Source organism: Polistes fuscatus, unplaced genomic scaffold (assembly GCF_010416935.1).
Source record: "Polistes fuscatus isolate 324 unplaced genomic scaffold, CU_Pfus_HIC Scaffold7, whole genome shotgun sequence".
NCBI classification, from domain to species: Eukaryota; Metazoa; Arthropoda; class Insecta; order Hymenoptera; family Vespidae; genus Polistes; species Polistes fuscatus.
In genome coordinates this window covers 1588174-1601786 of record NW_025113151.1, presented here as the reverse complement: position 1 = coordinate 1601786, position 13613 = coordinate 1588174, and the positions used below count along the sequence as shown (strand labels likewise).

Sequence of the window (13613 nt, the reverse complement as noted above, 5' to 3'; positions counted from 1 at the left end):
TTTGTCGATTTAAGTATAATAATTTCAATAAATTAAATAATTAATTGATTATACGACATGTACTAACCTTGAAATGATATTGTTTACAGTGATCATTTTGATTGGAAATCATTGTCTTGTAAGATTGCTTCTGAATCAACGACATTGCACTACTTCAAATATTCGTCAGAAATGTTTATTCGATATATTCGAGGAAGTACGAGACTCTAACGAAGTTTCTCTGGCAACGAGAACGTTCTCTCTATCGATTTTAACACTCACATGCAAACTTTCGTTCAACACTATCGCATTGTAAGTGCACATAGATAAATGAATTCATTACTTATAATAGAAAACCAAATTCTATAGATGCACATATTAATTTTGCTAAAAAGTATTGAGCTTACAACGAAAAGGATTGAAAAGTTCTGAGCCTACGATAAGGTGGGTTGAAAAGTTCTAAGCTTGAGTAGTACAAGCCCAAAACTTTTCAACCCTACTAGCAGTAGGCTTTTTTTCAGGGTTTACGTATTTATCAGAAATACATACGTAATGCTGTTATATTTATTTTATTAAAATATATAAATGTGTTATATAGAAAATATAAGAATATCTCTATAGAACAATTCAATTACAATACTTTTTTTTATATGAAGATTAAGTGTTACATAAAAAATCTAATAACAACAAAATTATATATTTTTTATATACATAAATTCACGTTTACTGTGCAAATGATTGTGCAGTGCATTTTCCTTAAGTAGTATATAATATAATATGTCCTTGTGTAACGTGATACGGAATAGGAAAAAGAAATGAAAGCAGCTTTCGTTGGAAGAGAAGAAGAGTGGTGTATGAGAAGGACAAGGGAGAAAAATCCGGGGAGAACGAGCCATGTTTTGTTATGCTGTCTTTCGAGTATCGTTAGGGGGAGATGATACGTTCAATGGCGTTTACTTACTTACATATGTGTAAGTATAAATCTTCAACTTATACCGAATACAACGTATGCATACTCATGTGTGCGTAAATGTATATAATACTTGTATATAGTAAGTGGGGTATACATATGCAATCCTCTCGAGTGTATTCTTTTTAATCTTAACGCCAAAAGGGAGGACTAGGATTGGTGAAACTTTCGGACCAATCGGATAACCCAAGAGGCGGGGTGAGGAATAACGCGAATCTTTTTTTACATTTATTTTTGGATACAATTCAAGAGGAACTGTTTAAATGATAAATTTCAAACAGTTATGTATAATGATATTAAAGGATTTATTCGTTTATTTTATAAATTCTTATGGGATTTTTTTTTAATTTCATTTCTATATATATATATACGAGCTTGTTACATAATGTTTTAGATGATTTATAATTTTTGAAAAGAAAAACTTTCACTTCTAAAGATATATTACCGAAGATAGAGTGAAAAAAATATAAAAACAAAAGTAAAGGTAACAGACAAGAATTGTAAAAGCCATGGCCTTGAAGAATCCTGAATTCGATGTATTAACATCTAGACAAAGTTTTTGAAACACATTTCGGTGATATCGAAAGAAAAATTGTACGAAAATTTCTACCTAAAGTTTAATTATACGTAAAAAAATACATTAATATAAATAATATAAATGATATATTACACACGGTGTCCGAAAATTATCTGGCCAAATTTTAAACGCGACTTACGTTTATATAACATTATTATTTTCTTATTTTCGTGTATAAAATACGCTGATATTGTTTGACCGGAAAAAATCTTCAGACACACACACACACATACATATCGCGTATATAATATGGGATTAATATATAAAAAAGTATATGATAAGGGTAAAATACCTGTGTACGGTGGTGTGCATGCGTATGCGAGCGCGAAGATTGGCTATATAAAATAAACGTAACGCAAATAAAAAAGCTACTATATAATACAATACATATGTATCTAAGAACGGTAAGGGAGGGGGGAACGTCACTAGAGATTTCACGAATCAGGAAGTAGTCGAGCGGGGAGGGATTGATAGAGGCTGGTCGGTGGGCGTGACTTAATACAGGCCCACCGAAACTAAGAAGGGGTCTTTTTCTCTCTAAACTTGTGTCAGTTTCCATTGGGACGTTGTAAAGTACGGATCTCTCTTTTATATATTATCGTAATATATTGTCAAACAAAACGCAGTGATAACGCGTATTTAGAAAAAAAAAAAAAAAAAACACATTTTCGCGATCCAACATCCGACTCAAATTCGTTTGAGTTTTTTTTTTTAAACTAACGCGTAATTCGTCGATAGAAAATTTAGGAAAGAACCTACCTCGAGAGGTTGTGGTTCGAGTTGCATCCCAAATTTTCTTAGAACGAATAGAAAAGCAGTAGTAGTAGGTGTGGTGGGGCGGGGGGGAGAGAAGGGAAGAAGTCAAAAGTTAAAAAGAAAAAGAAAGTGGGGATAAAAAGCCTGTGAATGTACGCCGAAAAAATGATGCACGCCATGAGCGAGCACGCTGGCGGTGCGACCGGTCTCGGAGTTGGTGTCTTACCATTCGATGCAATGGCTCTTTACGAACAACCAAGACCTCGTTATGCATTAAAAATGCCACGCGTTGTACCCGATCAGAAGGCCAAGTTCGAAAGCGACGAACTATTTCGAAGACTCAGCCGTGAAAGCGAGGTAAAAATTACATTTATTTTCAATTAAATATAATAATAATTATTACACAAATTTTTAATATTATATATACATATATTTAACACTAATATTAACATCAAATTGTGTTGTATAAATTCCCTGTAATTCAAATATATATATAAATTTCTTTTTTTTTTTCATTTAATTTACGTTGAATATTTGCGTAGATATTTACGTAAATTATTCGAATAATCGTTTAAAATCGAATTTAGTAAACTCTTGTATTATATAAGCCGATTAGAAAGTGACTCAATTCGATACACAACCTATTTACAAATAATTGTAAATATCTCTAAATCTATATTATTATTATTATTAATATTATTATTATTATTATCATTATTACAGGTAAGGTACACCGGATATCGCGATAGGCCGATGGAAGAACGTCAAGTGCGTTTTCAAAATAGTTGCCGTGAAGGCCAAGTCGACATAGCATTCGCAGCAACAGGAACTAATCTTCAAATTGTTTTTGGTAATGCTTGTGGTAATTACCCTCCCGATAGAAGAGAGGATTGTGACTTTGATAAGGAACACGGCAAGGTAAGCTTATATTCAATCGAATTAATTCAAAATTAACGATATAAACAAAATCAAATCTTATATACTGAATATACTGATCTTAGCACAAATTATCAAACAAAATTCAAATATTTATTGACCTTAGTAATACAACCAACAAAATTCCAATTAAATTGTCTAAGAATAAAATGAATTCTAATATAAAAAACATATTATTTTATTTGTAAGAATGAATCAATATAAAACTTAGATCAATTTATTGGACAATTTGATGATAAATTTCATCTCATTTTGTGTCAGGATTGACCTAAATTCCTTGGATAAAGATTTTTCACGTTCCTCTACAGGGGGTCTGTTTCTATTCTCAATTTAACTGTTGTAACTGACACAGACACATTCTATTCGGTGTCCAATAATTCACAATGTCTTTTATTGATACTACAAATTGGTTTCGACCTATTTCCTAAAACGTTTTTTTTATTATTATGTTAGAATTTGAAAAAGTATAGGAAAACGATGCCGTAGGATCGATTCTATACAAATTTTCACAGAAGGATACCTACTTTTTTGTCATTTTCTTCGTCCCTTTTTTTTCATCTTCTTCTTCCTTTTAATTTTTTATTGTTGTCAAGCACTCCTTCATTCTTTGTCCTTGCGTCGAGGACGAAATATAATCAGAGGGTGGGAGAAAACATCCCAACTTCGCCATTGCGATCGATAGTTGTCCCTGGACCCGCCATTTTCTTCCTACAAACTACAAATATATACTTTTGCTGATTTATTTTTTTTAAGATGCTTCAACGAATTATTTTATTAACACGCATTGATTTTATTTTTATTCGAATAATTCGTAAATTACGCATGTATGTATGTGTGTGTGTATGTGTGTGTGTGAAATATTAGAAAATTATTTGTCAGATTTTTTATTCCATTTAATTGTGAACGTTTTATTCAACGAATAGAATTGTTCCATTACGCTGTTATATTTTTTTTTTTATTAATTTATATATAAATTTTATTTGTTATTTATTTCAAGATTTCTTTTGAGGGGGAGGGGATGAGGAGGAGTTTTTTCTTTATCGTAAAATTTAACGTATTGTTAGTTAGTTAGTATTTCGGTGTAATGGAATTAATGTGTTCTTCTCTAAAAGAAGTTTATTCCGACAGAGGAATGGAATATCCTTGGGAAATTGAACAGTCAGTCGTTCGTTAATTTGGAAGCTCGTAAATCTACTTAGGTGACACACAAGGCGCATTCTTTGAACCGTCTTTTCGAATGTTATCCTCAGGTCATTTTAAAGTCTAACACAGAATCTGCTTTTTCTTCTATTTTTCTCTATTACATCTCGTTTCACTTTTTGATGCAATAATTTCGAATTATCAACAACATCGTTTGAAATCTTTTATTATATCGTTGAATTTTTGATCAACAATTTTTACGTATAATTATATCAGAAATAAGTATTTAATAATATATTTTATTAATTAAATGATATCTTTTTTGTTTAACGATTTGTAACAGATTAAAACACTCATTTTTATAAATATTTAATTTGCAACATATAGAAATAATTATATATAATATAAAATATAGAAAATAATATTAAATTAATTAGAAAATTATTCGTATTATTTGTTTAAATCAATCGTGAATCGTTTAAAACCAAAAGAAAAAAAATAGAAACAATGCTTTAGAATGTGTATTTATTTATCATTAGTAAACAAATTCGAGTAGGGTGTTTGCGAGAAATGATTAATTAGATATTCAATTGGTACTTTCTCTCGTTAACTGCGAAGGACCTTTTTAGAGAAGGAATCGTAGGGCACAAACCTATTACTACTACTCCTACTACTGTTCTACGTTTTGTTTTATTCGGACAATGAAAGTAGAAGAAAGAGAAAGGAAAACGGCAGTATAAAGAACTGCATAGGGCGACACGTGCCCTTTCGTATTGTCTTCGGGTTGCCCTTGTCGAGGAACAGTAATTACGCACTGAGATTTTTGATCTTCTGGATGAAAAAATGATATTATCAAAATTGTACGATCTCTTTTTTTCTTTCATATTTTGAATAAGTGAAGATATAAGATCAACAAATTGTCGTGATTTAACGAGTTACTCCTCGTTAGGATGATAAAGAAAAGAAAAAGAAGATAAGTGAACAATTAAAAATAATTGATTCAACGTTCATCAATTTAAAATTCGATATAATCGTATTTTTTTTTACCTTTGACTAGTGCTTCATTCTTTTTTGTATTAAAGTGGATTGAAATGTTTGTCACCACTCACGTATAATTTATTTTTTTTTTAAATAATTAGGATAGATATAATAAATATACTCATATTTGTTGTTAAATAAATCATTTCTCAATTATACGTATGATATTTTTGTTCGTAACAAATATTTATTTATACAATATTTGTTGCACGAATATTGCATTAATGTTTCATGAGTACAAAATTTAAAACCTATAACACAACAATTATTATTATTATTATTATTATTATTATTATTATTATATTTATTATTATTATTATTATTATTATTTACAATATTTTAAATTTTTTATTTATAATAATAATATATAATAATATATAATATAAATAAATATAATTATATTTATATTTCACAAAAATATTCCGTAAAAATTTCTCTATAAATTTTCCCAACGAAAGTGCAATATAATTCCATAGAAAAAAAAAAGAAAAAAAAAAAGAAGAATCTTATAGAAAATAAAAAATCTCTCCGAAGCTTACGAACAAAATTCGTGAGTTTTTATTGCACTCCCGGGGTGGTGGGTTCTCCTCTCTCGTTCGAGAGAAAAATTCAAAGTTAAACAATAAAAAATAAAAAAAGACAAAGAACCGAGAGTATATTGTTCAGGAATTTTTCCTTTTTTTTTTTTTTCTTCTTTTCATACTGACCAATAGCAATTTTTATATCTTCTTTTCTTCTTTTTTTTCCCTACTTCTCGACCTTGCCTTTTCTACGGGGGTATTTGTATGTTGTCGTAGTCGTCGGGAAGGGCTATCACTGACGAATGTTCGCCCTTTTGTGCAGGAAGTGGACCTTGCACAAAAAGGTACCTTTAGGTAACGCCTACCGAAAAACAAAAGAGTAGAAACCTTCGTAGTAGGACCAAGCTAGCCGGTCGTTTATCTCCGTACACACGTTTTCAAACATATTGCTGTTCTTCTTCTCCCTTTTCAAAGTGTTCTCCCTCATTTCTAACACATACAAGAACACAGGAGACACATACACACACAAACATACACAAACACAGATACAGACACGTATATAGGACGGTGGTCTAAAAATTGTCAACCCTTTTTCTCGTAACAGATCCGTATTACGACTTATGACTTATATATTTCTTTCCTTGTCTATTTCTTTTTTTTTTTTTTTTTTTTTTTTGCGTACAAACCACCACCAATGCAAATTAGACCAATGTGAGAAGAAAGGGTTGACTTGGCAAGAGATACGCATCGTTAACGGTGTTAAAACGTTACAGTTTAAATATCGGCTACTATTATTTGCTGCTAATGGGTCACGCCCAATAAGGAACATGATAGAGAGAAAGAGGTGTTACAAAAACAATACGAAAAAAATTAAAAAAGATTTGAATAAAAAAAAGGAAAGAAATAACGTAGATCGCGTGAGAAAGTATAACGAGGGTTCGTTAAAAGGTATATATATATATATAATATTACAGAAGGGTTTATTTCTATCTCGTACGTTGTAATTTAGTTGTACTTTGATCTCGTAAGTAATATAATAATTATAAATAATTATTATATTTTTTTTTTTTTAAAAACATATATTTATCTTTCATTTTCCAACAAATACGAAAATCATACGAAAATATTTATATTTAGAACTTTAATTATATAAATATAAATCTAAAAAATTTATTTACAATTTTATTTTATTTATATTATTATTTTAATTTATTTATAATTATATTTATATTTATATTTATATTTATTATACGAAAATATTCATATTTAGAGCTTTAATTATATGTATACATATAAATCTAAAAAATTTATTTATAATTATATTTAAATTTATATTTATATTTAGATTTAGATTTTTATATTTATCAATACGAAAATATTTATATTTTTATTAATTACATTAGTAATCCCTTTCGTTCGATTAAAATTTAAAAGTGTTGAAGAAATATAATTGCGATTGGTTTGTTTAAAAACAACAACAAAAAAAGAGAGAAATGTTAGGAATTTTTAAATTCGTTTCTCGTTCGATCGTATTGTACCTTTCTACTTTTTTTTGTTGTAATTCGACGTAGGAAGGTGATAGGTGGACCCTTCGATTGTCGTTTAGATCGAAGTAAATCGATGCCACCCGTTGTCAAAAGCTTATGGTTCAATTATAATTTCATATAAAACGTCCTACGGTGTGTTGCAAGCATTGTTCACGTTTACGTTACTCAAACAGCTGTATAAGTTTGATTCTATGTTTCTCATAGTTTTGATATTATTTCATGTGTCTCTTTGTAACAAAACAAAAACTTTATTTAGTATACTTTTATATTTATTTTCTTAATTAAAATTAGATTCGTTAGAAAAATACATTGCTTCAAAATGTATTCTATGAATATTTTGATATCAAACAAAATTTTAGGAACCAACAAATTGTTATACTTGTTGTAAATGTAATAAAAGTAATTTTAATTATTTCTGTGTTGAAGAACAAAATTCGATTTAATTAAATTATTATTTCGGTACTGTATAAAATTGTTCGAAAATATATTTGAATTTACGTAATTATCGGAACAATATTTTTTGTTCCCCCGAATAATAAAACACACGTAAAACGAATTTAAACAGAAAATAAAGATAAATATCTAACGAACAATGACAAATATTTGTCGAACGTGCTTCTGTAAAACAACAGGAAATATATATATATATTTATATACGAGAACGAATTTTAAGAATACATTTTAACTTCTCTGTATAACGCGTTCCTTTTTGTCTACTTTTTCGTTCTTCTTCATCTCGTACGATGCTGCGAACGAATTTCACGGGACGGGACTAAACGGGACGGGACCGGGACCGGAAACCGTACCATTTGTCAAGAAATAAAATAGCCCTCTTATTTTTTTTATTTCCTTCTCTTTCTATCTTTCACACAGACATATAACCCAGACGAAAGATAATTGCTCGTTTCGAAGTAACTCGCTGACCCAACAACGGAGTTTCCAATTTATCCCCTAATTCTCGTTCTTCAACATTTTTCTATTTTTTTTTTTTTTTCTATTTTTCTATCACTCATTTCTTTTTTTTTTTTTCTTCAAATGGTTCTACACAAATTACGGTATCCTACAAATATAAAAATAATAATACGAATTAGTATACCACTACCATCATCACCACCATAGTTACGTTTTATCCTTTCCCATGTTCTTTTTTTTTTTCTTTTTTTTAATTTATTTTATATTATATTAAAATAAGAAACACGCATAAATTGAATTCCTTCTTTAGATCAAATTATATTTTCTTAACATAATAAGAATAAGTAACAACGAAGAAAATTGGCACGAATTCCGAACTTGCAATTTGATATCCCAGACCTGACATAAGAGAAAAAAAAAAAAAAAAAAGATTAGACCACCGGTGATCGTACCTTCCAATCTGCGTAATCGTTCTTCACGAAATAAGAATCGTTTAGGGGTATATTAGTGGAGAAGGAGGTAAACCACTTTTTGTACCATCGTTAAAATAATTTATCCCAATAATTAACAAAAAGAAACACACGCTAAACAATTATTATATACCCAAGGTCACGTTGGAACGAATTTTTAAAAAAAAAAAACACCAATCCCCCCTTTAACGAGTGCACATAAAAATTCTCGAATATGTAATAAATCATAATAATAATAATAATAATATTTAATACAATATATTACACATATTATATATTTTATAAAATATGAGTATATTTATAAATAAAATAAGTATATTTATATTAATATAAATTTTTATTATATTATTATTTATAAATTATAAAATTTTGTTAATATATTAAATATAAATAAATTAATAGGAGAGTATATAATATTTATATTAATTATATTTATATTAATATAAATTTTGATCGAATGAATAATAAAATAGAAATAAAAATAAATTGATGTAAGGTATAGCTGTATTGGTGTGTTTGTCGTTAAATTTTGCAGGTACACCTAAGATCCCATTTGATAATGAACGGGGTGTGTGTACGGTGGCGTGGATGGATCGACCTTGATAGATTAGACGGTGTTGGTTGTTTGGAATACGATGAGGAATTGGCTGCCGAGGAGGATGCACATTTGCGCAATCAATTGGAAGTTTACAGCAGACGTGGTCGTGATTTACACGAGAAGAGTTACAGGAGTGGGGCAGGTCAAGCACCTCATTTAAATCATCACCATCTTCATCATCATCAAGGTCATCATGTGACCGGTACAGGTGGTACAGGTACCACAAGTGCTGGAATTGAGCCACACATGACGCATCGACAAGACCCAGAAATGGAAGTCAGGCTTAGAGCTTACTGAGACTTATCGACATCTCATAATAATAATAATAATAAATACAAATGAGAATGAACGAATGTTTTATTTCAACGATATTACAAAATGACGATTATGATTTTCACAATTTGGACGATATATAAAATTATATACATATATATATATATATCATTTTTTTTAAGCTGCTTTAAAAAACAATAATGGTAATAATAATTAATAACAATAATTCATTTTAAAGTAAACTCAAAACGTTTCAGAGATTTCTATGTAACACGTGTGCTACTATCATCTGTTCGGTTAGATTGATTTAAAAAAAAATATATAAAAAAAAGGAAAAAAAAACATAACAATCGATCTAACAACGCTAATATATAATATGTAAAGTTTCAAACGTGAAATCTCATTTAAGCTGATAAGAATTACAATATCAGATAATATGTATTCTGTATATATATATATGTAATACCTATACATTTATCATATATATGTATAAATATATATATATATATACACGTGTAATCTGAATATCAAGAAAAACACATTCTTTCATTGCATATCGTTTTGGCTCTACTCTTTTTATTATTTTTTTTTTTTAATTTCATTTAAATTTTGCTCCAACTCTAATCAGCAAAATTTACAAATTTATATTTTATCCAATAAAAAAAATTCATTGCACGTTATATCTCTTTCTATTAATATATATATATATGTTATAGATATGTTATATAATAAATTATATACATATATATATATAATTTATAAATATATTTAAACGTAGATTCGGAGGATATATCGTCAATGAGATCAAAAATACTTGATGTATATTCCGTTTAATTTTTTTTTTTAAAAAACAACAAATAACGATAGTTAATCTGGATTAACTATTACGATGATGATTATTATAAATATGTATAACATTCTATAAATCATTATCTATATAAAACGTTTATGTATTATTACTTACGGTTTAATTAGACGGAAAAAAAAAATATTTGTTTAAAAATTCTTTACTGTTCTATCACGCATATTTTACAACGAGTGGGTATTTTGTTTTTTTTCAACTCTCAGTTTATAGCCAATAGTTTGACGTGACCAATGCAAATCAAGTTTAAAATTCTTAGAAACGTTGATGGAATAAGGATAGTAGCGAATTATTGCATTACGTCATAAGAGAGACAACAACAACGATGCGTTTAAAGTGTGTTTACGAAATAGATGAATCACTATGATAATCGTCCAACTCGTATATTTTCCTCGATAATCACGATGATGATGATTCATCGGATATTTTATTTGTCTCATCGATGATATAAGCGAATAACTTAAACGTTAAAATGTTCATTTCCGATTTACACGTCTTCTCCAATTGTGTATCGAATACTTTTTTTTTTCATTTTATATTTCTTTTTTTTTTCTGCCCCCCCCATACGATTTTGGATTGTCACGCTTTGTTTCGTTGTCCCTGTAAATATTTGTAAAGAATTTAAAATATAAGTTTGGATTAAAATATAATTGAATCATTAAGTTTTAAACAAAAAAAAAAACAAAAAACAATTATCGTTCGTTTTATTGATATTCAACCATACGATTATCCTAAATTCCTTATATGTGTATATGTGTATGTGCGTGTGTATGCGTGTGTACGTGAATTAATCTCTTAACAACAGAAACATGATTTTATTTCGTAATTAATTTTTTATTAGAATCATTGATATTACGAAACAAATTTTAGGGATTTTCTTTCGAATTTTTTTCACTCATAATCAGTAGGCTTTTAATATTCATCTGAATAGTTAAAACAACAACAAAGAATATTTAATTGCAATTAAATGTATCGATTTTTCACGAACAAATTTGTTTGAAAAGAAACTTACAGGTCAACAGGTTTAGAAATTATAAAAAAAAAATATAATATATAGAAAAAATAGAGAAATAAAAAATGTGTGTTTGGTGAGACGATAATTACGTGAGTTTGACGTTGTAAGACGATAATGTAGACGTAGGAATTCTTATAAGAAGCCCTTCAAATTCCGGATAGTCGATACCAGTTAAGGGAACAAGAAAATACGAAACTTCCCACGAGATCTTTCTGTGTTAAAACGAAAGTGTATGTGTGTGTGAGTGTGTCTCGTAAAAATAAGAAAAAAAGAAGAAAGAAGTAAAAGTAAAAGTAGAAGAAGAAGAAGAAGAAGAAAAAGAAGAAGAAGAGGAAAGATAAGAAAAGAATCTTTGAGTTAGTCGAAATTACCTTGACACATTTTGACGATTACACATGACCACGTTGAGAATATATTTCATAAAGAAAGAAAGAAAGAAAGAAAATAGAATTTTTATCGTCGAACAGTCAGTCTCGTTTTTAACTTCCTGTGGTTTGTAGATAAAAACCGTATCATTTAAAAAAACTAATGATACTACTTCATTACGTCGTCTAAAGAATGAATTTAAAATAAGAAATATATGATAAAAAAGATTGATGCATATATAATTATAATCTCTAACTCGTTAGAGTTAGAAAATATATTTTTAAAAATTTTCGATAATATTTTTAGGGGGGTGGGGGATTTTGTAATATATTTTTTTTTGTTTAAAATTATATCAATTTATTTTAAAAAAATAAATCTGACCACATCGTGTTGCCAGTCATATTTTCTTCCAATGAAATTTATTATCAGAATAATTTCTAAAGATAAAAAAGAAATATAGTCAAATTAATTATAAAAGTTTATAATTACACAAACTATATTTCAACAACACAAATTATACACAAACACAAATTATATTTCCGTGTTACATATAATTGGAATGCATTTTGGAAAAAAGAAAATATGGGAGGACACATTTGTGAGTTCTTTCTACCATGATTCGAAAGAAGAAGAAGAAGAAAAAAAAATGATTGAACGTAAAAAGTAACAATTTCATTTGAAATTTTGAAAATATGTGAAAAGGATGACACACAGGAATTCGGTAATACTTAACTCGGAAGAAGGAGTCCTGAAATATTTGACGCTTTAGTTTGCTCAAACGTTTTGTATTTGTAGCAAACAGTGCTATTGTCCGTAGGGGGTGAGGGGTGAAAAAAATCTGTCACCCCGCGGTGTTTAGCCCTGTAGCTACTACTCTTCGCATCTGCCTTCGATTTATTTCCAATCGTAATTGATGACTCTTGGGTAGTAAGACCCCTCTCCAGGGTTCTTTTCAGTTCTACCGAAATAACTTTTGATTCTTTCTTGAAGTAGCCATTGTGAAAAATAAAAATATGAAGAAAAGGAAAAAGAAAAAGAAAAAGGAAAGAGAGATGAGACCGATGACAAAATAAAATCGATGTGTTACTTAATACGCGACATAATAAAATTCAACTACACGAATTTATTATTATTATATAATATTATATTATATTATATAATATAATAATATAATATTATATAATAATAATAAATTCGTGTAAATAAATAATTATAATAATATAAAACATTTAATCTCGAATTATATAACAAAGACAAGAACAATCCTTTGTTGAACTAGAACATAACCTAAAAAGAACTATCATATCATTTTTTACTTTCACATTTTTTCCATTCACAAATAATCCTAACTACTCTTGAAGAGTCAAGAAGAAAAAGTGAAATGGCATCTGTTCAAAATGATCTTCTGGTTATTTTCTAATTTTTACGACTCACTTATTCCTCACATTTAGGATTTTAAAAGATCGTTTTTTTTAGAAGAAAAAAAGAACAGGACTCGAATACTGAAGATGATGTACAGCTACTTATAAAAAAAAAAAGGAAGAAAAATAGCAGGGAAAGTTGAAAGTTTTCGAGGAGGGGTTGAGGGTAACCAACCTGAAGAGACGAGGAAAAAGATAGCAAAGGTTCTTTTATAATCCCTTGATGATACAC

General features: G+C 28.5%; 1 protein-coding gene and 1 long non-coding RNA gene across 2 annotated transcripts; both read left to right on the top strand.

Moving 5' to 3' along the window:
* Positions 1 to 99: 99 nt before the first annotated feature.
* LOC122524485 lies at positions 100 to 1253 on the top strand. The gene is made up of 3 exons (XR_006305551.1): positions 100 to 291; positions 786 to 950; positions 1094 to 1253. It is a non-coding gene; the product is annotated as an uncharacterized LOC122524485 (long non-coding RNA).
* A 717-nt stretch (positions 1254 to 1970) lies between these two features.
* Positions 1971 to 9810, top strand: LOC122524484 (protein big brother-like). The gene is made up of 3 exons (XM_043646794.1): positions 1971 to 2639; positions 3006 to 3200; positions 9382 to 9810. Exons 1-3 carry the CDS (start codon positions 2433 to 2435, stop codon positions 9739 to 9741), a joined length of 762 nt encoding a protein of 253 aa, XP_043502729.1. The 5' UTR covers positions 1971 to 2432; the 3' UTR covers positions 9742 to 9810.
* The last annotated feature ends 3803 nt before the right edge of the window (positions 9811 to 13613 follow it).